General features: G+C 39.6%; 1 protein-coding gene across 4 annotated transcripts in view; it reads left to right on the forward strand.

Moving 5' to 3' along the window:
* LOC143292871 (protein pangolin, isoforms A/H/I/S-like) overlaps positions 1–25,693 on the forward strand; it is a 96,173-nt gene that overhangs the window by 11,585 nt on the left and 58,895 nt on the right. For 3 of the 4 annotated variants that reach the window (XM_076603514.1, XM_076603517.1, XM_076603518.1), the window contains exons 1-3: positions 4,484–5,408; positions 5,553–5,622; positions 25,483–25,571. In XM_076603514.1, coding sequence (XP_076459629.1) covers positions 5,259–5,408; positions 5,553–5,622; positions 25,483–25,571 — 309 coding nt within the window. In that variant the 5' untranslated portion in view covers positions 4,484–5,258. Of the gene's footprint in view, positions 1–4,483; positions 5,409–5,552; positions 5,623–25,482; positions 25,572–25,693 lie in introns of those variants that run through there. The other variant, XM_076603515.1, reaches the window with a different exon arrangement.

Here is a 25,693-nt window from a genome sequence, read left to right on the forward strand (position 1 = left end):
CAAGTCATTATGGATCAGAAGATGAAAATGCCATTGGTATTTTCAGCATGACATCTCAGAGAGAGAGAGAGAGAGAGAGAGAGAGAGAGAGAGAGAGATCAGTTTCAGTTTCCCAAAGAGGCGTCCCTGCATTCAGACAAATTCATATACGCTACACCACATCTGTTAGGCATAACCCAGCGCATTGAATACATGCGTATTTATTTGTGTACCAACCCGAGCGTATTAAATTTTTCTTCTACAGAATTTTGCCAGAGGACAACACTCTTTTTCAGTGCGCCAAGTCCATGCTGAGACCTCAGTTTATCATCTCATCCCAGTGACTAGACGCTCTGTTTTAAATTTGTAGTCAAACTTGGGAGAAAGGGCGACAGCTGGATTCGAATCCAGACCCTGAGTTACGGTCTGTCAGTATTGGCCGATAAGCGTCTTAACTATTCTGCAACCTTCCTCCTAAAAGAGAGACAGACAGACAGACAGACACACACACACACACACACACACACACACACACACACACACACGCACACACACACGGAGAGAGAGAGAGAGAGAGAGAGAGAGAGAGAGAGAGAGAGCAATGCAAATAAGCCTAATGAAAGGAAAAAGTTCGAATGTTTCATCCCACTCGGAACCGTAAAACGTCATTCTCATTACCCTCCACACACACACACACACACACACACACACACCCCTTCGAGTGATGTCACTTTTACTGAAATGAAATACTGAAGCCGGCACAATGCCAAACATGTGGCAAAGCACGTTTAAAATTTTAAAAATAAGATAAATAAAGAGAGAGAGAGAGAGAGAGAGAGAGAGGGGGGGGGGGGGGGGGTGGGAGGGGGATGGAGAAGGAATTAAGAAAAATTAATGTTAGTTGGTATCGGAGAAATCCGGGCAGAAAAACAACAGACATTTGTTCCTGTTCTTTTGCTCACCCATTTGCACGGCTGACAGGACATACATGTGACGAAAACTGAGTAAAATGATTGGGGAAAAGAGAAGAAAAATAGTTACAAAAAAGGAATGAAGTACTGTTCCTTTTTACAAGACAAAAGGCACATGTGATTCAAATCATTGCTGCTCGCGCAAACCCATCAGCTGCATCACTAGTAAATAAATCATGTGCCTTTTTTTTTTTTAAAGGTTGTAACAGTACTCAGTCCTTATTGAATATTACATTGGAAGGTTTCGAACCACGAGAGAAGGAAGGGTGCGGGAGAGGGGGAGTGGGAGTGGGTCGTGGGGGCGTGGGGCACGATGCAGGAATGACTTACGGATCTCATCAGCACCGGCTCCCCGTTTTCAAGCGAGCACTCCACGTGAGGTATGAATGTATTGTATTCAATTGATTACTTCTTTTAAAAAAATATATATATCACAACATTTTTCTCTGAAATTCTGGCTGCTCTTTGCTCTTCCCGAGGAGAGCGCGTCGCCACAATATATGTCAAAGTTGTATTCAACCACCCAGTGTCGTAACTACTGAGGAGAACAGTGGAGAGAGTGAGGTAGTGATGTTGGAGGGGGAGGACAGGTGGCCCCGTGTGATGCAACAATCGCAGACAGTCTGCTGGCCTGTTATGTGTGCGACCCAACGAACAGCTGACAGTAGCTAAGGCAGCGGCCATCTGGCAGTGCGGCAAACAACTCTACGATTTACTTCCAGCTAGCTCAACAACAGTTCTGTGCCGAGCAAAGTCTCACTCCGACTGTGCCGCAGTGAGAGTGAGTGGCGAGGCGCCTGTGGCGCACCACTGTTCTTATCAAATCGAGGGAACACACATACACACACACTGACTGACGTTGGAAGGCTATGGAGAATGATCGATGGGTTGTAAACGTGTTGTTAGCGATCTCTACTGTCGGAGCTGATAGCATATTTTTCTTCCACCCCACTCCACTTTTACCAAACTCAACGAAATAGGCCTACCTCTTTCTATCTTCCTTTATTTCTTTTCTTTTCTGTCAATAAAGTTTATTTGGACAGAGACGCAGCCGGTTTATTCGAGCCGAGACAGACAAAACGAAATGGTAATGTCTTATATTATGCCCACCATTACACGTAAAACTGTTGCAAACGACATCGCAGTCTTTTTCTTTTTTTCCCCCCACACAATGCAACGAGACTCATTGTCGCAGCAGCAGTATATTACCCCCATTCTGTTTGATCGTCTGTACTACAAAGCCGGTGCCATGTAGGGTTTGGAGCACGGGAACAGAAGTTCTCTCCGGGATAAACGATTGTTCATGGTGGCCTATGACTTATCTAACAATTACACATTCATCAAATGCTCACTTAAAAGAGTGAATACTCATCAAAATTAATGCTCACTTGGAAAGAGTTAAACACTCGTCAAACGCTCACTTGAAAAGCATCAGTACACATTCAGGAAATGCTCACTTAAAAAGAGTTGATATGCATTCATCAAATAATCATTTCACGGTTAAAACGAGTTTATTCATTAGAAGATCATTTGAAAGAGAACACATATTCATCAAACGCTCACTGAGAAAAGACTTTAAAAAGACATCACATTCTTGAATGCTCATGAGAATAGTGATACGCACTCATTGAATAATCACTTTAAAAGACTTAATTTATATCATGCACTAAAATTACTACACATTAAACCGAAGAGCTGATACATGTTCACGTGATGAAATACTCACTTACATTTTGATTTAAAAGTAATACACTTGCATGACATGCTCACCTGAGCACGGTCTAAAAGGAGAAGTGATACTCAATAATGAAATGCTCCCCTTAAACAGTTAACAGTAGTACGCATTCATGAAATACTTCACACACACACACACACACACACACACACACTGGCACACACACACACACACACATTCCCTGGTGTGTGCGTTCTTGCAATGACCCCCTCGGTATTAAACATTGGATGTTGGTAATCATGTGTCAGGCACATTTTATAATTTACCTCTCATTTACTTAGGACCTATGTTCCACTTGAAGATTCATTTGTTTTTAAGGTTTTTTGATGGAAACGCCCGGAACATTTTCACCTGAATTATCACGATGATTAAACAAAACATTGTTCTTCAGTAGCCTTTTAAAAACTTGTCAAATGTCTTCATGTTTCTTTGTGATGTTTGATTTCAGTTTGTCAACGTGGCCGCTTCAAGCTACATTGCGTTTGGCTGACTGAGCCACTATGATAATGAACCAAACAGTATTTCTGAATAATTATAATGGGAAGATATACATACATATATATATACACATATATATATATATATATATATAGAGAGAGAGAGAGAGAGAGAGAGAGAGAGAGAGAGTAGGAATTACGTGAATCGCGGTCAGGCGAGGAGTGTAGTACTCTTGGAATTTATGGATCAAACACACGCGCGCACGGCTCACACACACACACATACACACAGAGTCTCTCTGACACATACATGATTATAAACACACACACACACACACACACACACACACATCCGGCCACACGAGAGACATTAACATTTTTTTTTTTTATTGTGAGGTCACTGTGCTTAAAAGTGACGGGCCTGTCACAGTTTAGAAGAACAGTTACATTACTTTTAGAAAAATAATAATAATGATAAAAAATGTGAACGTGGACTTTCGGGTTATCCAGGGCCCTGTTTCGTATCCAACGGCAAAGGTCTTGGCGTATATTGGCCATCATCCTACCAATAGTGACAGTTTACCCACCGTTGTTTTCAGGACACAGTATGTAAAGACAGCTGTAATATATCACTGACACAGAGACTGACAGTGACCGAGACTGGGCTGTGTCGATGTGATTGTAACATCGGCAGAGGAAATCACTGAGTTAATGCTTTTATTTGTGATTGTGTGTGTCGATACGCGTCTGTATTTAAACTTGTGTATTTTTTATTTTTAATACATGTGAGCCCACGTGTGTGTGTGTGTGTGTGTGTGTGTGTGTGTGTGTGTGTCCGGTGTGTGTGTGTGTCGTGTGTGTGTTGGCCTGTAGTACCAGCAGTATGCGTAGTGTAGGCCTCAGTGCCGTTGATGTGTGTGTGTGTGTGTGTGTTGGCCTGTAGTACCAGCAGTATGCGTAGTGTAGGCCTGCCGTTGATGTGTGTGTGTGTGACCGTAAGCTTACGTGCAGTGAGCGTCAGTGGACACTGAACTGATGACTACACTGAGTTTGAACGACAGAGTTTGCAGACTTAATTACAGTGATGGATTTCCTACACCTGAATAGACGCGGTCATCCATCAAGACGCCGGCCGGGTTTGGAGAAGTTTGAAGAGTAAACAAACCCCCCTTTCTGTTCCAACCCTACGACGTTAGAAGTTGCACAAAGGCGTTCTGACAGATCAAAGAGGGCCGGCGCACCGCGATGGAAAACGACCGCAAGTTATACGCCTGTGGCTCCAACGAAGCCCTAACAAATTAGTTTTATGGAAATATCATTAACTCGGCGCTCAGCACAGTTGCTTCTCCATGTTGGAACACCGGAGTGCAGTCGTCAAAAACAGCCACGTTCCCGCCAGTTCCCTCTCGACCTTTCCACTACGCCATTGCCTGCCAGATAGTGGAGATTGTAGTTCGGCGGCGACATCAAAGAGAACGGGCTGAAAACATCTAATTCAGACGCATAGCAGGAGTGTTGCCGGCGACAGCAGTGCGCGGGTCAGTTTAGCTTCGTCCTCTGCGCTGGATGCACACCGTTTCGCGCTGGTGGTGTTTGATTTCCCTGGGAAGACTCGTGTTTTTCTGCTATCAGTCGACGTGTTTTGATGTTTTCTGTGTTGCGGAAGTAGCCATGTGCTAGCCAAGAGATAGAAAAAGTGAAGCGAACACAGCGTGTACTCTCACAGCGGTGTGTGATAGGCCAGGGCCAACAGAGCCCAGCACACTGTGCGAAAGACAGCGAGTGAAGTGCTTTGGAGAAGAAAATTTCCTACAGCAACGAGACGACGTTCATACCCTGATTGTGACATCAATTTTGAATCAGCAAAATGGTTTTTGATTTATTTACCTAAACATGCGTAAACGATAGATAAAAGAACTAACTGGATCACGCGAGGAGAACAACACTGCATGTTACTGTTACTAAATCCAGAACAAGCGCATGACTAAGTATGGATGTAACGTGTGATTTCATTGGTCCTCTGTCCAGAGCCAACGAGTACGTTGCCTTTGCGTGATGCATTCATGGCGGTTCAAACGTGTGTCGGGGGTTGTTAGTCCTGTGTAAGAATTGGTTCACGGTGAAGAACTTTTGACCATGCCGCATATGAGTTCAGGCGGCTCAGAGGATTTTTATTCTACAGATGAAGTTAAAGTGTACAAGGATGAAGGGAACAAAGATGAAGAGAAACGATCATCGGAAAACCTTTCGGAGGATAAGTTGGGTTTAGTCACAGAAACGGAGGAGGTGAGTGCACGGCTCTCTTCAAACGAATAGCGAGCCTTTGATCTTTTTCGAGGTCATACGGGTTTGATTTATGTCGCTCGAATAATCGTGCTCGGTTTCTTTTGCGAATGCAGTTGTGAATAATACATTTTTCTGTTGTTCCAGTGTAAAAGCTCGTCCATACAAGGGACTTACTCGGGCTCAGAAAAGGGGAACGCCAGCGGAGTGGACGATGGTAAGCTTTGAAGCACTCGAGCGTGTTGCGTTAGGCCGTCTCTGTATACAACCGAGCTGACCAACTTTCTGCATGCTTGGTACAGCTGGACTTTTCCATTTCATGCATGCTTCTTCTCACATATTTAGCTCTGGGGTGTTTTGAACTGACTTTCCCATTGAGGGAGAGAGTGTGTTGTGTTGTGGAGAGGCTGTGTGCCGAGGTATGTCGGTAGAGGCTTTGATGTGTGGAAGTATGCAGGGGCAAGTGAAGGAGCCGTGTGTGGCGCGCCCTTTGTTTAGGACAATGGGCCAGCCACTTCGCGCCCCCGAGGCTTGGGGCTGGCTCTCCCTCCCTGTACAAACTCCCCCACGCTTCTTCTCTTTCCTCTTGTTCCTTTTCTTTCCCCATGTTCCATCTCCGACTCTGTTTTTCCCTGTGCTGCCCAGTCACTTCAAAGGCCTGTCAGAAAGAGGATGGGTGCAGTTGATTTCACACCTCCCTACCCCACCTCTTGTCTTTTAAATTGTTTAAGTGTAATGTTGATAGCATTTCTTGTGATGTGAATTTTGTTTTTGTATTGGTCAGTGGTGGCAATGTTTGCATGTGTGTGGATAACAATATATTATGTGTAAACATGTTCTTGCAGACTTACACTCTGCACATGTTTGCATTCAGTACACAGTACACACACATACAACACACATACAACACACGCACAACACACACACACACACACACACACACACACAAAGAAGTAGGTTGTATGGTTCAGTGTGTTGGGTTCTTTATGTTGTCCCTCTTGTTCTTGTTATATATTTTTACAAACACAAAAAAGTTCTACTTCTCTCTGTGCTCTGTGACACAAAAGGCTGCCACTAGAAATCTCCTCTGTTGCATATCTCTGCTGTCTTTGCTTGCTTTTTGGGTTTAGCCATTCTTTCTGTGTTTTTTTTTCCCCAGCCACTCTGTGCAAAGTCTCCCTTGGTCTTCCTCATTCTTCTTTTTCCATGTGATGTCCAGCAAAGTGTTACTCTTGAAATGTAACTGATGGCTTTCTACTCCAAGGATATGTCAAAAAAAAAAAAAAAAAAAAAAAAATCTGACTTATTAGTATTTGTCATCTGATCATATGATAATGTAGTTTGTCAAAACAAACAGCAAGTACTAATATTGATTGTCACATATTTTTGCTTTAGAATTAGATGCTATTTTTATTTGTTCAAAAAGTAGTACTTGTACTGTAACTAAAGTATAGTTCAGTAGGTACTTGATCTCTATCTCTCTCTCTAAAAGAAAATTACTTCAGTTAACTATAAAGAAAATGTGTGCATAATCGCATGCGTATTTCTGTGTGTATGGTTGTTTGGGTTTTTTTTTTGGTTTTTTTTTTTAGTGTGAATTTTTGTTGTTTATTTGTGTGTGTTTGTGCTTGTGCTTAAAAAAATATTCAGTGATATTCAATAATGAATTAAGATGTGTACCGTGTATACACCCATCCAACCCCAGTTTAGCCACTTTCCTTGTATGCTTGGTTATAATACACACACAAATGTTCTGTTTTTACTAATTTAGTGTGTAATAGTCATTTAATAATAATACTAATGTACATCGTATAGCACCCTTTCTCACTAAGAGCTCAGGGTGCTTTACATGAAAGAAAAATATTACAAGTAACATAAAACATTCATGGCCACTCTTTCTCAAAACACCCTCCCCCCACTCACACTCTCCCTTTCCCACTCTTCATACATCCAAAGTGAGCTGACATGGGTGGTGTTGGAGAAAAGGAAGCTGAGAGTACTTACAGATAGGTTTTAAAAAGATGAGTCTGCACAATAATGTACTATAAGATAAAAACTAAAAAAGAAATAAGTGAACACATGTGCATATGCATCTATAAACAGTCATTTGGTGCACTTTTTAATTTATGTTCATGATGCATGCTACACACAGTGTCAATGTCACACTTCATTTATTTACACTCACTGACGTTTAGCTAAATTTTTATGACAAAATAAGTTACAGAGTAAAGTGTTTGAAGCGTTTATAAATGTTAATGTTAAGCTTGTTTTGAGTTTGCTATCATAATCTGATATTGGCATTGTTTGTTCATCTCTGACAGTGACAGTAAAAAGTAGCATGCATTTTTTTCAGTTTGTTTCTGAAGAACTGGAAAGAGTAATGTTAGACAGCAGTAACGAAAGGACTGCATGGGATTGTCTTTTTTCCTCTTCTTTTTCTAAAGGATAATTTGGTGCAAGATGTGCTCTGTAAGGTGTACGGGTATGACATTCACAGTTCAGTTCAGTTAAGTTCAGTTGCTCAAGGAGGTGTCACTGCGTTCCAACAAATCCATGTAATTGCTACACCACATCTGCTTAGCAGATGTTGGACCAGCAGTGTACTAACTGTAACCCAGCACCTTTAGTCAGGCCTTGAATGAAAATAAGAAGAAAATTTAAAGAATAAGAATTAAGATTCAAAAGTAGATAAATAGATAATTAAATTAATTAATAAATTTAATTGATGAATTAAATTTTTTTTTTTAAGTTTAAAAAGATAAAAGAAACATTCACAGCCAGTAATTACATTTGAAAAAAAAGGAAAAGTCTACTCTTTTTTTTTCTTTTTTTTTTTTATTATTTTTTTGTATTGATCATAACAGGTACATGTCAGAAGGAAATTGGCAGATGGACGAGAGTTGAGGAAACTCTTACTTCTGATGAATTTGTAAGCCACTAGAATGTCCTCAGACTGATACATGAGCGATGTCATTCAGTTGGAGTGCATCACCAATATGTTTAAGTTTTTATTTGTTCTTATTTCTAGTAATTTTGTACATACAATGACACATTTAATCAGGTGCATTACCCTCAAAATTGAAACGGTATACTTCATGAAAATGTTTTATTTTATTACACTTCACTCTGGTTGAAGGGTGGCAGTTTTGTGAACAAGTAATTTATCAAAATGGGTGTTCGGTACATTATGCTTGTGAAATAATTACGTTGATATTAACAAAGCGTGTCAGTGACATTCTCTGTTTCTGATCAAGCATTTACACTTTTGGCTGCAGTTTAAAAAAAAAGAAAAAAGAAACCATGAAAAGTTGATTGAACAATCTTGGGATTTTTTAGTTATGCCAGTGATGAAGGGAATAGATATCTATACAGGGTTAAAGGATGCATTTCATTTTATTTGCTGTGGATAAAAATACATATAAACAAAATTTAACACTTTTGATGGCTTCATATTAAAAAGAAAAAAAAAAGAAAAAAAAGGTCAGCACTTTTGACAGTTGTTGTACCAGGACAAAGCTGCACACAAACTACATGAATTTGTGTTTTTTCATTTTTTTGTGTTTTATGTGCCTCACAGCTCATGCACATATTAATAAGTGGCTCCACAGCTTGTCTCCAAAATACTGTGCAGATGCGAGAACTGTGTATTCAAGTGTTTAATGTTTAAATTAGAAAAGGAGAAGAGGAACCTTGGTATGGAGTCTGACAATTTCTTTTAAGAGCATGCTCCTCTTTACTTGTTGGCAATAACCTCTGCCTCTCATTTCACTTCACGCGCCTAGCTTTGTGCCCTGCATGTCTTTGAAGTGGTGTCTTTGATGTGCCTTGCTCCCCAGGTGAAACGTTTCTTGTTGATGTGAGTGTTTGCTTCTCTTTCTTGGTCTGGGGGTAAAGAAAAAAACACAACTTAGGGGGGGAAAAAAGAATCAGGTTTATTACACACATCTTTCCCTTTAACTTGGAGAAGTACAAATGCTGGGAATCTGTGTGATCAGTTTTAGAAGTCAAGTACATTTTTGCATTGTTATTTGCATGATGAATATTTTTATAACATGTTTTTGAATAAAATTAGACTGTTTGATGTGCATGATGCATATTTTTAAAACATGTTCTTGAATGTAAATAGACGCCTTAGAGATATGATTGTAAACGTTGTCAGGATTTTGACATACAATGAAAAACTGGAAATTTAAAGGTTTTTGTTGTGATAGTAGTTTAAAACAACAACAGTGAACTACTAAAACTAGCAAAAAGATTTTATCTTCACACACGCATGCACAACCACGCACGCACGTGCGCGTGTGCGCGCACACACACACACACACACACACACTCTAATATCACTTCAAGTGGAAAGACGTTAAACTGAAAACAACAACACCACACACACACACACACACACACACACACACACACACACACACACACACACACACACACACTCACTCACTCACTCTTAATGCAAATTCATTGGTGTTCCATGCAAGTGGAATTCTACTTTCGCTTTTGACTAAATAATATGAAAACTGAAGCTACTGCAGTTGAGAAACAGTGTAGTAAGTGGGGAGATCTGGACTGTATGAAACTTCTTGGTACACATATTATTTCCTGACACCATATAGATCAGATGGAAAAAGAAACAAACAAAAATATGATAATTGATTTGTCAAATCATTGACAGAATGGGTCAGTATTTTTCCCACCATGGTAAAGAAGTTTCTTTTATTCTTAGCCAAGCCAATCACACAAGGCCATGCAATTAATGTATTATATAGAGTTCTGGAAACATCACAAACAAAAAAGCACCTCAAGCAAGCATGTCAGAGGGCATAAACAAGTATTGTCATTATTGATATCATTTTATGTAGAATTTACATCCCATTGACAACACTGGACAACATCAGATTATAACTTATTTGCTTAAACTTAAAGTCGGGAAAAAGACACAGAGAAAAAAAACAACATTCATGGCTTTCTCAGTTTCTGTCTTAGAAAAAAAAATATATATGATTGACCAGCAACTAAGCAAGACAGAAGAAAAGAAATGGAGAGATGACAAAAAGAAAGGGGAAAAGCCAGTGTACTACTTTCTTTTTGTATGAAAAGGCACTGACATGATAAAAGGACAGTCGCAGATTATTTTAAGCTCTGGTGCTTTAACTAAGGAGCTTTCTTCCCAGCCAAGGCAGTGGGGTGGGGGCTGGGAGTGGGAGAGGGTGGTGGCCTGTAATGAGGTCACAACAGAAGTGGGATTTTGAGATAGGGGGATGGAGGGGGATATGGGGGCTGAGAGGCACAAGAGCTTATTCTTTGTTTGGGAAAGAAAGAGGTTGGGGGGTGGGGGTGAGGGGAGAAGGGAAAGATAAAGTGGAATGAGGGGAAAGAGGATATCAACAATTTGTGATGTGGGCAATGAAGGTGAATGTGGATTGATGGGTGTTATGTGATACCTTCATGAATGCTTCCAAAGGGTCATACTGTGGGTTGCCATGCAACTTTCAAGTGGTTCGAATACGTTAATGCTTTCAAGGTTGAGTTTCCTCTAGAGACTGATGAAATCATGAAATGTGTGAATTTGAAAGATCTGTGTAAAACTGGACAGGATAGTAGTGTTCCAATATGAACAAAGTGCATCTGTGGAGGGAAACGCTACTGTGCGGTTATTGTGCAGGATATTTATGGTGTTGAATTAAATATGTTTGCACTTGGAATGAATTATGTATGGTCATATAGTCATGCCATAGATTTTCTGAAGCTCTCATGATAAATTACTTTGTTGATGATGCGTTGTGAGTGCATGATTCATAATGATGGTGGAAGAGAGGGTTGAGAGCAGACTCCGTGTGTGTGTGTGTGCGTTTATGGAGTGGCGTGAAACACAGAGAGAGGGGGTAAGGGGAGGGAGGGTGTGGAGGGGGTGCGGGAGGGGGGGGGGACAAAGGAAAAGGACAGAGAAATCCTGAACACTGGCAGTCAACAAGTTTTAGAAAGGAAAAAGAAGAAAAATGTAGGATCTCTCCACCATCCTTCTCCCCCAAACACATCCCCCAGGTCCAGTACCCCCATCCACATCAGACTCAACAACTAGAATGATATGCTATTCCCTCCCCCAACCCCCCACCAAAAACTATCCCCCACCCCCACCAAAATTTGCGATCAATAGGGATGTGTTTGGGGAAGGAATCAATAGAGGCGATTAGTGCCGTGAAGGAGCCATATCTCCTGGTACAGGAGCATGGGGCAGACCCAGACAAGATTTGTGGCCTGGGCCAGGCTGGAGAGGGTGAAGTGCTGTTTGGGAGTTTGCCCTGGCCCATGTTGAGGTCTGTGTTTTATTCCCCTGCTGTCAGGACAGCTGGTGTCCAGTGACTGCCACACCTGTCACGAATCTCACCACTAACTTGTCACTGTTGCTGCGACCTTCAGTCAGTTCACTTTGAACCTGGCATCGTATTGGATGTTGACAAGTGGATGAAGGTTAATACAGTGGGGTGGGGAAGTTGGGCAGAGGTTTACTGTGGAGCTAGAATCCTTGTCAGAAACTGTGGATTTGGGTTATCATTTAATGTATGGGTCTCTCTTTGCTGTTCTGTGTGAAGTTTGCTTACAGAACTTGTATTTCTGGAGAAACGAAACGAACGAATCCTTTTTAATGAGGGAAGTGGAATAAGCATGTATATATGCTTTTTTACATCCAGCCCTCAGGGCAAAGAGAAATGAAATAAAAATGTTCACAAGATAACAAAAGGTTATAGAAAAACATGCATGACATTGAGAGCGAGAGAGCGAGAGTGACAAAAGCAAAAGAAAGTATTAAGGATTTAGAAAGCATTATAAGAGAATCCAAATGGAATTATCACCATGAGAAGATCAAAAATAGAAAAAAGTATACCAGTATTCTTTAATTATAGATATTTTGATAACATTAATTAACAAATGTGTGGGGGGAAAAAAGTATCTAATTATAATGCACTGCAGTGATGGTGGTTGGTTATAAATGGACAAAATGGACATTTGACTTTTTATTAGAAGTTATAAATAAGTGAATGACATTTGTTGAAATAGTTCTAAATGAAATTGCTTGAATTTATGTAAAATAAAAGTGTCTGCAGCTTCCATCACACCTATTTCCTTATTACTACTATTTATTCCTGTCTCTGAATATTTTCTTCTGTCTTTTTTTGTTTTGTTTTTGTTGTTGTTGTCACTGTGTGTAGTGACAATATGGCAATAAAAGTTAAAACTAAAGATGAGAATTATTCTTTTTCTCAATTCATGTAGAGCTAAGTTGACCTGATACTAGTATAGAAGTAACAGCAAGTGTTGAAGATCTGCACAGACTCTTTGAGATAATTCGAGCTCCCCCTAGGCCAAATCAAAAGATCAAAATGTTGCCCTGAGCTCTGTCAGGTGGCAGATTAGCGTCCCTGTTTTGTTCACTGCTCACATAAAGGCCCCCCTTTCTTGTTTGCTGAGGCCACATGCTGGGAAGTCTTCAGACAATCTTTTTTCTTTCTCAAGATTTGCTGTAAGAGAGAGGTAGATGGCCTTACATAAGTTTATGAAAGGTTTCAAAGGCTTAAGATATTCAATTACAGTTCCAGCTTGAAAAGCAACAAGAAGACATCTTCACTTACGAGTTGGCTTTATGCATTTGAAATGTTGCTGACTCGCAGCTTTGTGTGTAGCTCCTTGAGTCCTCATGTGAAATCTTTGAATGCAAACTCTGTACATGTGAGGGAGGTTTATTAGTGTGTGCATGACTATGCACATACTGGCATAGAGTATGCATGGATTCTTGTGTCGCTGACATAATTACTATCTATATAATTATAAATATTGATTTTATTATGATGAGAATCACACATGCTTACATGAGTGCAAGTTTAAGTTTGTTTTTTAACAGGTACATTTGTATATGTACTCCATGTACAAGCAGTCTTTTAGCAAAATTCTGATGAAGAAAACCATTCTGCCTAGCAGATCTCTCTCTCTCTCTCTCTCTCTCTCTATATATATATATATATATGGCTTTATTTGAACGCATCAACTTGTGAAACTAAAACTGAAACAATGCACAGTATGAAACAGTGTCCATTTGCTAACCCCCGACACTAGATGATCCCACAGCAGTGGATTGTTAGGTACATAGCACAAGAGCTGCTTCCTGGTCAGAGAGAGACTGTAGTGCAACTGCCCACTCTGACAATATTTACTTTGACCATGTGAAAGTTTTTGCAACCTGGTGCAAGGAAAACTACTGGGACCTTATGTGCAGAAGACTAATGAAATGTTGATTGATTTAGGAGGAATCCATCCACTGTCATGACTGTGTCAGACCTTTTTATTTGTGGTGTGAAAGATGAGTGTGTAAATGAGTATAAATATTTAGGGACAGGTATTGACAATAAGTTAAGCTGTCCTGCTAATACTGTAATAGTAATACCCATCTTATTAAATATGTCAGTCCAGAATTCATTGTTTGCAAAAACTCAGAAGCCTCAGTGTCAGTGATAAAGTACATCAGAAATTTTACAGATGTTGATTGAATCAGTGTTAACGTTCTCTTTCATATGTTGGTATAGAAGCATTAGTGTGAAATGTAAAAATATATTGAGCAGGATAGAAAATGTCTGCAGTAAGGTCACAGGAGTGCGACCAAATCGACTAGCAGTTCTCGTCGAACAGTGAGTCACGCAAAAAGCAAAAGTGGTTTCAAAGGACAGCAGCAGTGGACTGAGTAGGGTAATACTATTAACTTTTACCATCTTGAAGATGCTACAGGAGTCTTTAATTTGAATCTCATAGAAGTTGGAACTAGAAACACTTTTATTCCTGTCAATACCCCTTTTTGATGCAATATGTTTTTGTGTAGGCTTTATTTAAATTTGGGGTTGGGTTGAGGAGTACGGGTGTGTGTGGTGTGCGTGCGTGCCTCCATGTGTGTGTGTGTGTGTGTGAATGAGAGGAAGAGAGAGAGGTGTGGGTGCAGGGGATAGAAGAGGGAGAGGGAGAGAAATCAATTTTATTTTCTGAATTTGAATTTAACTTTGGAAGTTGAGATGCTTTATTTTGATATAAGGATGCTGATCTTACTGATGTAACTGATGTTTTTATAACTGGATGTTTCTATGCCTGTAAGTGATGCTCATATGCCTTATTTGTTGAGAATTTGGTTGTGTGTTTTACAGATAAGTCTTTGTATTTGTATTTGTATTTCTTTTATCACAACAGATTTCTTTGTGTGAAATTCAGGCTGCTCTCCCCAGGGAGAGTGCGTCGCTACACTACAGTGCCACCCATTTAAAAAATTTTTTTTCCTGCATGCAGTTTTATTTGTTTTTCCTATCGAAGTGGGTTTTTCTACAGAATTTTGCTTGGTCAAGGAACAACCCCTTTGTTACCTTGGGTTCTTTTACGTGCGCTAAGTGCATCTGAATGACTATTTTTGATCTGTATTGACTTTACCACCATATTTGGTTGATATGTTGTGCATGTATACGAAAAGGGTGTTTGGGTGCATGCATATGAGCAGGTGTGCACACATGTATGTGTGTGTTTTGAATTGAGGAATTTATATATTTTTTAATCAGGCTTACTTTGCTGACTCTGTTGAGTGTGATTTTGTATAATGTTGTACGCCAAATTTTACTGTTTTGTTTGTAATCTGTATGTATAACAGTTCACACTCACAGATAATTTTCATCACACACTTAATTTCTCTACTGAGATAATAAAGTTACTCTGATTCTGACCACAGGTAAGGTTGTAAACTTTTTATGTGAGGACATCTCACAGGAGTCTCTGTTAACTTATAAGACATTGTTTTGCACTGGAGCAGATGCAAATACTATGAATAGCCCCAAATAGCAACATATGTGATGATTTGTTATCCAAAATAACAGACTGATTCAGGTTATCGAAAGTAAGAGACTGATTCAGATTGGCATTCATTAAAAATTATCCCGCAATCCCACAGATATAATGATTTTAATTTTGTCCGCTCCTCTGACCCATGACTGCAAGTGCGCAACCACACATGTACATGAAGATGGCTACATGCACATACTGGGTAAACACTAATACAGATGCATGAATGCACTCACAGTCACACATTCTAATTCTATATCTTTCTCTCACTTTGTATGCATGTACGTGCTCATGCACCACACACACGCATGCTTGCACGCATGCACACACACCAACAGTTACACACACACACACACACACACACACACACACACACACACACACACATACACTCTCTCTCTCACTCACAAACCTGTTAACTTGCAGGTTCTTTTGATGCTGTGTACTTGTATTGATTAATCGATGATTTCTGTGAGCAGAAAGAGTGTTACTGTTAACTGTTATTGATATATTTTACAAATACTACCAGAACTAACAGTCATATGATCATTCTTCTGGCTTTGTAGTATGGTCAGACTGTTTTTTAACTTTACATTTCAAAGAGTGTTAATTTTCGTACTGAACAAATATAGTGTGTATCATTACATTTGATAACTGGAACGAACAGTGTCGCTGTTGCTTTCCTCATTTTTTCCAGTATGGTTCAAGAGTAGCCCAAAGTAGGGGTCCATTTTTGTTTTTTTGTTTTTGAGGTGGGTGGTGGAGGTTGTGTGGAGGGAAGGGTTTGAGTGGTTAGCAGTAGCACAGTTTGTGGTGAAAGATAAATGCTGGAAGTGGAAGGATTCAGGGTAATGTGGTATTTAAACTTCCATTTAAGTGGTCCACTGCATGATGTTGTCTTGATGGAGTTGATCATTGTTTTGGGTTGTAATTATTATAATGAATACTTGCAAGAGGGACTTGGGTTGAATGTGGAGACTAGCAATTTTAATTTAGGAGGGAGAAGAAAGAAATGGTTTGTTTTTAAATGATCAAAAAGTGATAAGCAGTCATGCAAATAGAGTGAATAATACTGACCATAATATGATACTGATATAAAGTTTTCTGGATTCAAAGGTTAATGATTTAAATTAATATTTTCTTCCTATTTTTCACAGTCCTCCATCCCACTTTCCCTATTCCTCCCACTACACCATGATACACCTATCATGATAATCAGTTATATTTGACACAGGTATCAGTTAAAAGGGCATATATCCTTACTAAAATGACAGCTTAACAGGGTAACAAGATTATAACTGAAAAGGGCTATTTGACACCAACATAATACTTTTCTGTGTTATAATTTATGCCTGTGTGCCTCTCTGTTGTTTTCTGTTTCTATCTGGGATTTTGACTTGCGTTAATAAGGTATATTTGACACCAACAGGATACTTTTTCTGTTTGTGAGTACATGTGTAGATATATATATATATGCCTGTGTGTCTTTCTGTTCCTTTGGCATTTTGAACGCTGTTGTGCAACAGTGATATCGCTGTTCAACGGGGGCCAACGATATTGAAGTTCCGTGGCTAGCAGTATCATGACAGAACAGTATCTGTATAGATAGTGTATGCTTGAATGTTTAGTTTTGAATATTTTTTTGGACATGTATCTGAGGATTTCTTTTTTTTCTAATGTTAACACATAAGCTGTCTGCATGAGAAGAGTTTGTCCACCATGTTGTAAATGTTTTTTTTCCTTCTTATTTTCTTGAGTTCTTCAGAAATCCTTAGGATAATGCATCAAATTATAACTTGACAAGTATCTTGGTACATCTTCCATTGCAGAATACCATATAGTTTACTTTATTTGAATGTAGTTTTTGCAGAAGATATAATAATTAATATACCAACTGAATAAAACACACTTTCCATTCACATATGTATCCGTACCTAGTTAATAGTTATACTGAATGGAATAGTAGCAGGATAACAAATGCATGCATTCAGAGCTCATGCATGCAAGTATATATTCGCACAAGCATGCATGCATACTCGCATACAAAAGTAATCACACACTTCAACAGAACTTGAAAAGAGCTCAGAATCAGGAAGTTCAACACATTTAATGTGTTTCTCACTTTCAGTGACTGTCACTTTGTGTTTACCAAGTATGAGTGTTCTTTCCTTTTTAATGCCTTTTCACATATTTTGCTTTTTCTACATGGATCTAATGAACGAGAAGAATTGCTTATCATTATCACAATGTGGATCTGTTGGATTAACCAGTTTGGTAAGGTGCCTCTCTCTCTCTCTCTCTCTCTCCATAAGAAATGAAGTGGGCTTGTCCCTCAGAAAACTGGACATGTGACTGAGAAACCTGGGGACAGGACAGGATGGTATTTGTTGTGGGAGTGTCAGTGTGTTTAGGAAGCGGAAATAGTTGTGGGCTGACTCCACTGACCAAGGCAAGAGAGTGACCACACTCCTTACCTCCTCGCCCAAACTGGTACTCAGTGACTGACATAGTGGTCAGGCTGTTGGTGTCAGAGAGCATGTCAGTCATTGTCACAACCAGTCCCAGCCCCTCCCTGTCTCTCCAGATACTTTGTGACCCCATTTCCCCTGACAGAATAAGTATGACACCCAGATTTATCATGGAGAATTTTTTTTATGAATTGTGTGATGATGAGTGTTGGGGTGAGGGCTGGGGTAACTGACCCCATTTTTCTGTTTTAACATCATCTTCCACAGACTGGGTTGTTTTTTTTTTTCTTTCTTTCTTTCAGTCTCAGGGCATGATCCACTTTCTAGATGAACAACAAGAATGGATGATGTGATAATGATTTTTGTACATATCTTTTTCATGGATGATATGGTAATGATTTTTGTGTGTGTGTGTGTGTATATATATATATATATATATATATATATATATTTTTTTTTTTTTTTTTTTTTTTTTTTTTTTTCCATCACTAACTCAAACAAATCTGGCTCAGGGGCTCATTCCTATGACTGAGAAAAGACATTGTCACCTTGAAATTGGGATCCTGTTTCTGACAGAAGCAACACCGGTTGATATTATTTCAAAGCAAAGACTACAGACGGAGACAAATGTTTTATGAAAACAGTTTCAAACAAGTGGCACAATTTCCATTAGGGTTACTTCTTTCTTAAACTACAATAGCTGCTGCAGCTGCTGCTGCAATTCCTAGTAATTGATTGGGGCTAAGAACAAGACAGAACTTGTTGATTTATCTATCAGAGGTGACACATTAAATTGTTTGTAATGGTCCTTTTGTGCAGTGTTTGACCTGTTCATTGGAGGAATGTATGTTAGATTCTTAGCATGAGTGGAAAATTCTGTTGATACTGTAGATCTGGGAGTAAGTTTTAAAATGAAGGTCTGGAAAGTGAAACAGTCAAAATTTATGAGATCATCAACACTTGCCTCAGAAGGATTCTTCAAATTCGCTGGCCAGAGACAATCAGACATGAAAGAGCAAACAAGAGAAGGAACAAGATGGCAACCTGCAGAAGAAGAGATTTTTCAAAGGTGCTGGAGATGGATCTGCCACATGCTTCGCAAGCAGCAAGGCAAGCCCACACCTGGAACTCGCTAGGGAAAAGGACAGGAGGGTTTCCAGCAAGTACATGGTGCTGTGACCTGGAGGCAGATATGAAGATGACAGGTCACACCTAGGGACAGCTGGAGCTACTGGCACAGGACCTGGATGGCTAGAGAATACATGTTGGAGGCTTATGTCCCAGGTGGAGCAACAGGTGAAGGGGAGGTGTGGTGAGGTGTAAGTGAGGTAGTAAAACCATTGCTTTCACAGTAAATCTTGAATTTTTTTTTTTTTTTGGGGGGGGGGGGGGGGTTTGTTTAAACATTTTGTGATGTGTGAAATGGAGGAAAAAAACAGAGTTCATGAGATAGTATTACAGAGCAACTCGAAAACTTGTGTTGTTCGCTATTTTACGTACTTGTATCTGCTGTGTAGAAGCATGATTGGAAAATGGGAGACTATTTTGTCTTCAGGACACAATGCTAAACTGAAGGGGACTAAAAAATGATTATTTACACCCACAGATATACTTGGTTCACAGGCATTGTGCAATTTGAATGACTTATTGTTAAGAGTGTGGGCAAAAAAACTGCTCAGTATTTGACTGCTGCATGTATGGGTTGTAACTCATGTGTTGATTCATGTCTTCAGGTGGGCTTTTATGTGTATTCATACCCCTGTGGGGATGCTGGTGGTCTTTCAGTATAAATAGCATCCCCACCTTCTGGAAATTTTGTGCCAGAAATTAACTCTTTTCTATCGCTTTCTTTGTTTCTGCCTTTTTACTTCCTTCACTGTTGTCTCCTTTGTCTGCCTTCCTAGTCCATTCCTCTTTCATTTTTTCAAGCAAGCCTTGCAACCTTTTTCTCTTTTTCAGTCTGTGATGTACTATCTGTGCTGTTTTGCTTGGGCAGCGAGGTACTGAAATTGTTAACACTGGGCTGGGCATTAGCTGTCCATTCTGCAGTGTTACTTGCCTACATGACCTTTTTTATGTGTGTGGTTTTTTTTTGTGTTTTTTTTTTTTGGGGTTTTTTATTTTTATTTTTTTTAAAGATTTTTTTTCTTCCTTTTTTAAAAAATCTTGGGACAATGAATTAAGCGGAATGGCTAGCTTCCTCAGCACAGCCTAAATCTTATTTGCCTTAAGGAGCTAAATGGTTAGGATAATGTGTCATGAACTGTGTTTATCTTATATTGTTTTTGTGTGTGTGTGTGTGTGTGTGTGTGACAGTTTTGTGTTGATGTGGTTGAGCATTTGTAGAGTTTGGCTGTCCTGATATGGCCCTGTGTGGTCGGGTGGACTATAAGCATTGATTAACAATTAATGATGTGTATTCATGACTGTTTAGACAGCCTAGTGGATGGTGCATGATGAATGTGTATTCATGTTTGCTTAGCCCACTGAACACTGACATTGGTTATGGGATCTTTACATGGGTATTTGATTTTCATGTGTTTGTATACGTGTATACATGAAATTGATTAGGGCAAACAGGAAATATATGCACACACTGATGCAGGTGTGCACATACACACATTCCTGATGATTTTTTATTTTAAGAACTAGGCATCTGGAATTTGAGGTTAGAATGGTAACTTTACTGTGGACAGTGAAATAATGCTAGGAGGGTGTGGGGCACTCAGTGTGATGGTGGTTGTATTTCACAGGGAGCAAGCCCCCAGAATAGATCCACTGGTGATATTCATTACATACTGGGCTAGCATAGCACAGTACTGAATAGATCCACTGGTGATATACAGTACATACTGGGCTAGCATAGCACAGTACTGAATAGATCCACTGGTGATATACAGTACATACTGGGCTAGCATTGCACAGTACTGAATAGATCCACTGGTGATATACAGTACATACTGGGCTAGCATTGCACAGTACTGAATAGATCCACTGGTGATATACAGTACATACTGGGCTAGCATTGCACAGTACTGATTAGATCCACTGGTGATATACAGTACATACTGGGCTAGCATAGTACAGTACAGCACAGTGTGTGAGTACTGTAACAGTATGATGCAGCTTACAGCGTAGTTCAGTTCACTATAGAACAGTTCAGTTCACTATAGAACAGTTCACTATAGAACAGTTCAGTGCAATATCATCAAATACCAGAGCACACGCTGTTGCATCCATATGTACACAAGTCTGCACACAGGGATGGAAACACACAAGCACACAACCAATTACTCTTTTACACACACACACACACACAGAGCCTCACACAGACTGATGACACATACATTCATCACAGAGTTGTTATCAAAACACACCAACCCAGACAGTGTTTACATTGAATAGGAGGATGTCAGATTTCTAACACTGTAACAGCTTATAACTATATAGTTGATGTGTATATATATATATGCAATAAATTGTGTTTTGGGTTAAATTCTTGAATATATGTAATTAATAAAAATGGATCAGAATTATAAAACTAAGGAATCTCAGTTTTCAGTTCAGGACACAAAGTTGTGTTACTGAAACTTGTGTATGGTAATCAAATCTTGTCTCATGAAGTTTAATTCTGAAGCCTCAAGTAAAACTATTAAAACTGAAAGGCAGTTAATTTTATGCCTTGGATTGAATTTTTCTATGACAACAAATTATATATTTTGTACAGAATCTGATGCTTGTGCTGAGTTTGTTTTTTGTTAACAGCATAGCTGGAAGAAAATGATCTTGTTTTATCATCAAATCAGACAGTGATATGCGTGTTTGTGTATGTGTGTTCCGTAGTTTACTTATTCATTTTTACATATTGAGATTCATTCATCGTTCACTAAGTTTGTGTGAGTCAGTCAGTGTGTGAGTGAGAGAGATAGTGAGTTCGTGTGTGTGTCACTGACTGTGATACAAACAGAATGAAAATGTAAAATAAAACGAACATTTTGTTGAAATCAGATCCCGTTACTCTGTTAACAACTAGGTAGATAATGAAATTAATGTGTAACACTCATATGTCTGATCTGCCTTTTTGTATATGGAGACCATGGTGCTCAAGAAGCCTCGTTGACAAATGAGCAGTACGGGGCGAGACCGATGTTTGTCATTTTGTGGCCTTCTCGTGAAGCACAGTTAACATCAGATGCAAATCGTACGGCAGCCCACCGACCCAAGCGATACATAAAACATCACGAATATGGCAGAAATGGCCCACTTTGGGGGGAGAGGAAGGGCGGGAAAAAAAAATCAATGGAAAACAGTTGGGTTTACGTTCCCCGTCACGACGGCCGTTGCTGCTTCTCTGCTCACACCGCACTGCGGCCAACAAGGGGAATGTCACTCGCGGGCCAAGTGCAGGCAAGCGAGGGATGATTTTGGTCAGTTAGGCATGTACTGTGTTAACTCCCTTGGAACGTTGAACGGCTTGGGTTGCCAGTTCCGTTACATTGCTTGTGTTTGCGTCGTTTGTCTTTTAGTTTTCGTTTCTTGGGTAGTACGTTTATGTAAAACACATTTTTTCTTTTTCTTTTTTTCTTTAGACACATATGTGGGCTGTATTTTTGTATTTATACTTTGATATGTTTTTAAATTGATTGATCCTGTTTTCTGTCTATGTGACAGAAATTGAAGAGTAGATTATTTCTCCCTCCCTCCTCCACCTCTCTCCTCAGTCTTTCAAGTGGAAAGTACAAACACTTGTAGTGAGAGGTACATTAATGAGTCCGCAGACCTCATGAAATACAGGTTTAATGTCACGCAGGCCTGTTTACAGTAAATTGTCATGATACAGATATTAAATCATTCTCATCATAGTTCAGATTGTAACAAAAGTTTAGCACATACATGTTATTGATGTAACTTTTCATGAACACAGTACTCACATCAAGGATTTCAGTGAAAAGTATACTCAGAATACACTCTGTTATGATGCCACTTCCCATCCAGAAACATTACAGGAGAAACAGTTTAGATTTTGAGCAATTAAAAAAAAAAAACCCAACAAAAAACAAAAAAGCTGGATTGGTTATAATGTAGCACCGTGAGATATTGAGCAATTAGCTGGATCAGTAATACTGTTGCACCAGGAATAGAAAAGGCTTTTCTTGCTTTTTGTTTATATGATTTTATGGTCGCCTTGTAACAAATTTGAGTCTTTAGACAAATGTGTTGTAAAACTTTGATGTTTAATACAAGTTGTTGATACCTGACACCCAGTGACTAAGATGATGTATTCATTTATTTATTTGTTTAGTTTAACACACTGCTTGTTTTTTTAGGTCTAGGACTGTTACAGTTCATGGGTCATGAGTACTGTCCCCTTTTGCAGTTCAGTTGAACAGGCAAATCATTACCATAAGTTAAAAGAGTGCATGTGTGTGTGTGCACGCATCCTGCATCCTGGGCCGCAGACAGCAACTTACATTTGTGTGTGGGCTCGCACATGCACTTGCACATGTGATCTGGGCTGTTTACATTTTACTCCTCAGATTTTTTTGATTTTTGATTTTTTTATCTTTTTTTTTTTTTAATAAGAAAAAAAAATTCCAATAAGAAGGAGGAGCATAATGGCTGATTATAGGAGCGGACTTCCATTGTGAAGTTTGGTGTTTCGTGGTTCAAATCCTGGCACTGTCTGGAGGGTTGAGGCTGAAAACTTTTACAGGTCCCCAACCTCCTGTGCCTTAATCCCCTTCATTATATGACATCAGCACAATCAAACATGTTTGTGTTACAGAAACACCAGCATGTTTACCCAACATGCAATGACCTAAATGCCAGGTTGATTTTAAAATGGTGAATGCACACACACACACACACACACACACACATATATATATATATATATATATATATATATATATATATATATATAAACAGCCCAGAGGAGTTGAAGTCCACAAACACAGAATGAGAAGAGGTGTTAAAGATTTTGAAGAAGTAGAAAGAAAAAAAAGAAGTGTGGAGAACAGACGCTGACATAAGAATAAGAAAAGTCAGTAGGGAAAAAAAAACAGCAATCTTTTCCTTTCTACTTGGCAGGTAAAATTGTTATAACTTAACTGTCCTCCACTCCCCCCTGAGGGATTTATGCACATGATGCGTCCCATAGTGTCAGTGGCAGCCTTAAGCCTCCGCCACATTGGCCTGATAACTCATTCATGTGGAAGCTGGCAGTTTCATGGGCCCATTTACTTTTCTGGTCAGGTTTAGCTGTCTCCTGACATGGCCTTCAAGACAGACAAACAGCCGGTTATGTTTTGATGGAATGGTTATGAGGGGAGGCGGTGATGATTATTTTCATACTTGAGGGAATGGAGTTTGTGAGTGGCAGTCTGGCCTGAGAATGTGCTTTTTGTCTGGGCAGGGATTATGGTGGGTTTAATGGATTGCTGGTGATGGACTGGACTCCACAGTGGAACTGGCATAGCTGTCTTTTGGTGTTATGGTGGCTTTCTCTGTGTGTGTGTGTGTCTGTGTGAGCGTGCAGAAGTGTGTGTCTGTGTCTGTGTGTGTGTGTGTGTGTCTGTGCGAACCTTATCTGCTTTGATATACAGATATATGCATAGACTAACTTTGTAAAGTTCTAGAAAAAAATCTAAGACAGAGGCATGGGGGAAGGCAACTCACATGGTTTAATCCTTTGATACTTTAAGCTATCTTTTATGCCTCTACACACTGGTGTAATAATGATAATCACAGTTCAAATATGGCATGTTCTGTGTGTGGTGTATGTTGCAGTTTGCATTGATCAAGCAAGTGTGTTTGTTGCATGCTTTCATAACAGTGTGCTTTTGTGCATGGATCAGAAAACCTTATTCCAGTGCATCTTATAGCTATTCTAGGTGAAATAGTGAAGAGATTCCCCGTTAATTGAATTTTATTGCATTTATATATTTCAGGTAAAAATTATAGGCCTAACATGAATCAGATCTCTTTCTGGAACCCTTGTTTCCTTGTTGGGTATTTTATCCACAATCAGGACATGAACATGAAGCAGAATTCTTAGTAATCTTAGACACTGTTTTTTGTTTGTTGCTTTTGGTTCTGAGTTTTCCAATCTCTACCCAAATCAGAGCCACCTCCCACCACTACCTCAAACATATTCAGTATTTTAGACATATTGAATGATTATTTCAGGGTTTGCATGAGCTGAACTGACTGACTCAGTGGTGTCATTGTCAGCATTAATATGTAGCAAGGGGTGCATTTTAACATGGGATGCTGTGTGTATTGTGGGAAGGGGGAGACTGAAGAGTGTGTGTGTGTGTGTGGGGGGGGGGGGCTTGGGGGATGGAGGCTTGGTTGGGTGAGGGGTGGGGGAGGGTAGTGACATAACAGTTATGTCATGGGGTGTGATATTGACATGTAAACATCTCTCTTCAGACTTTATCTTTGCAATATACACAATATCAGTGAGACAGATGTGTCACTGGCCTCTCCACACACAGACAGTGGGAGTGAGAATGAAAAAAAGAGAGAGAGTGTGTGTGTAAGTGAACAGAGGAATATTGTTCCATCAAGATACGAGATACACTTTGAATGCGTGTCTGAAAGGTTGCTTGCAGCAGCAATGCATGAAGCCTGATCCCATGATGATGATGATGATGATGATGATGATGATGTGTTTTCAGATAAGGTGGCAGGCAATAATGAATATGATGATGATGATGATGATGATGTGTTTTCAGATAAGGTGGCAGGCGGAGCCCCAGGGCCAGGCCAGCCCCCAGGATCCATGGGTTTCTTTCTACCTCCTTACGCCTCCTACGCCAATGGGGTGAGTGGGGGACCTTTTGGATAATATATCTTCAGTGTTCTTTTGTGGGGTGGAATCTTGCTTGTTGATTTCCCTTCAGACAGAGTGAGGAGAGTGAACTGTTTGTTGGTGTGCATGTGCTT

This window comes from Babylonia areolata, chromosome 18, assembly GCF_041734735.1.
Source record: "Babylonia areolata isolate BAREFJ2019XMU chromosome 18, ASM4173473v1, whole genome shotgun sequence".
Lineage (NCBI taxonomy): Eukaryota > Metazoa > Mollusca > Gastropoda > Neogastropoda > Buccinidae > Babylonia > Babylonia areolata.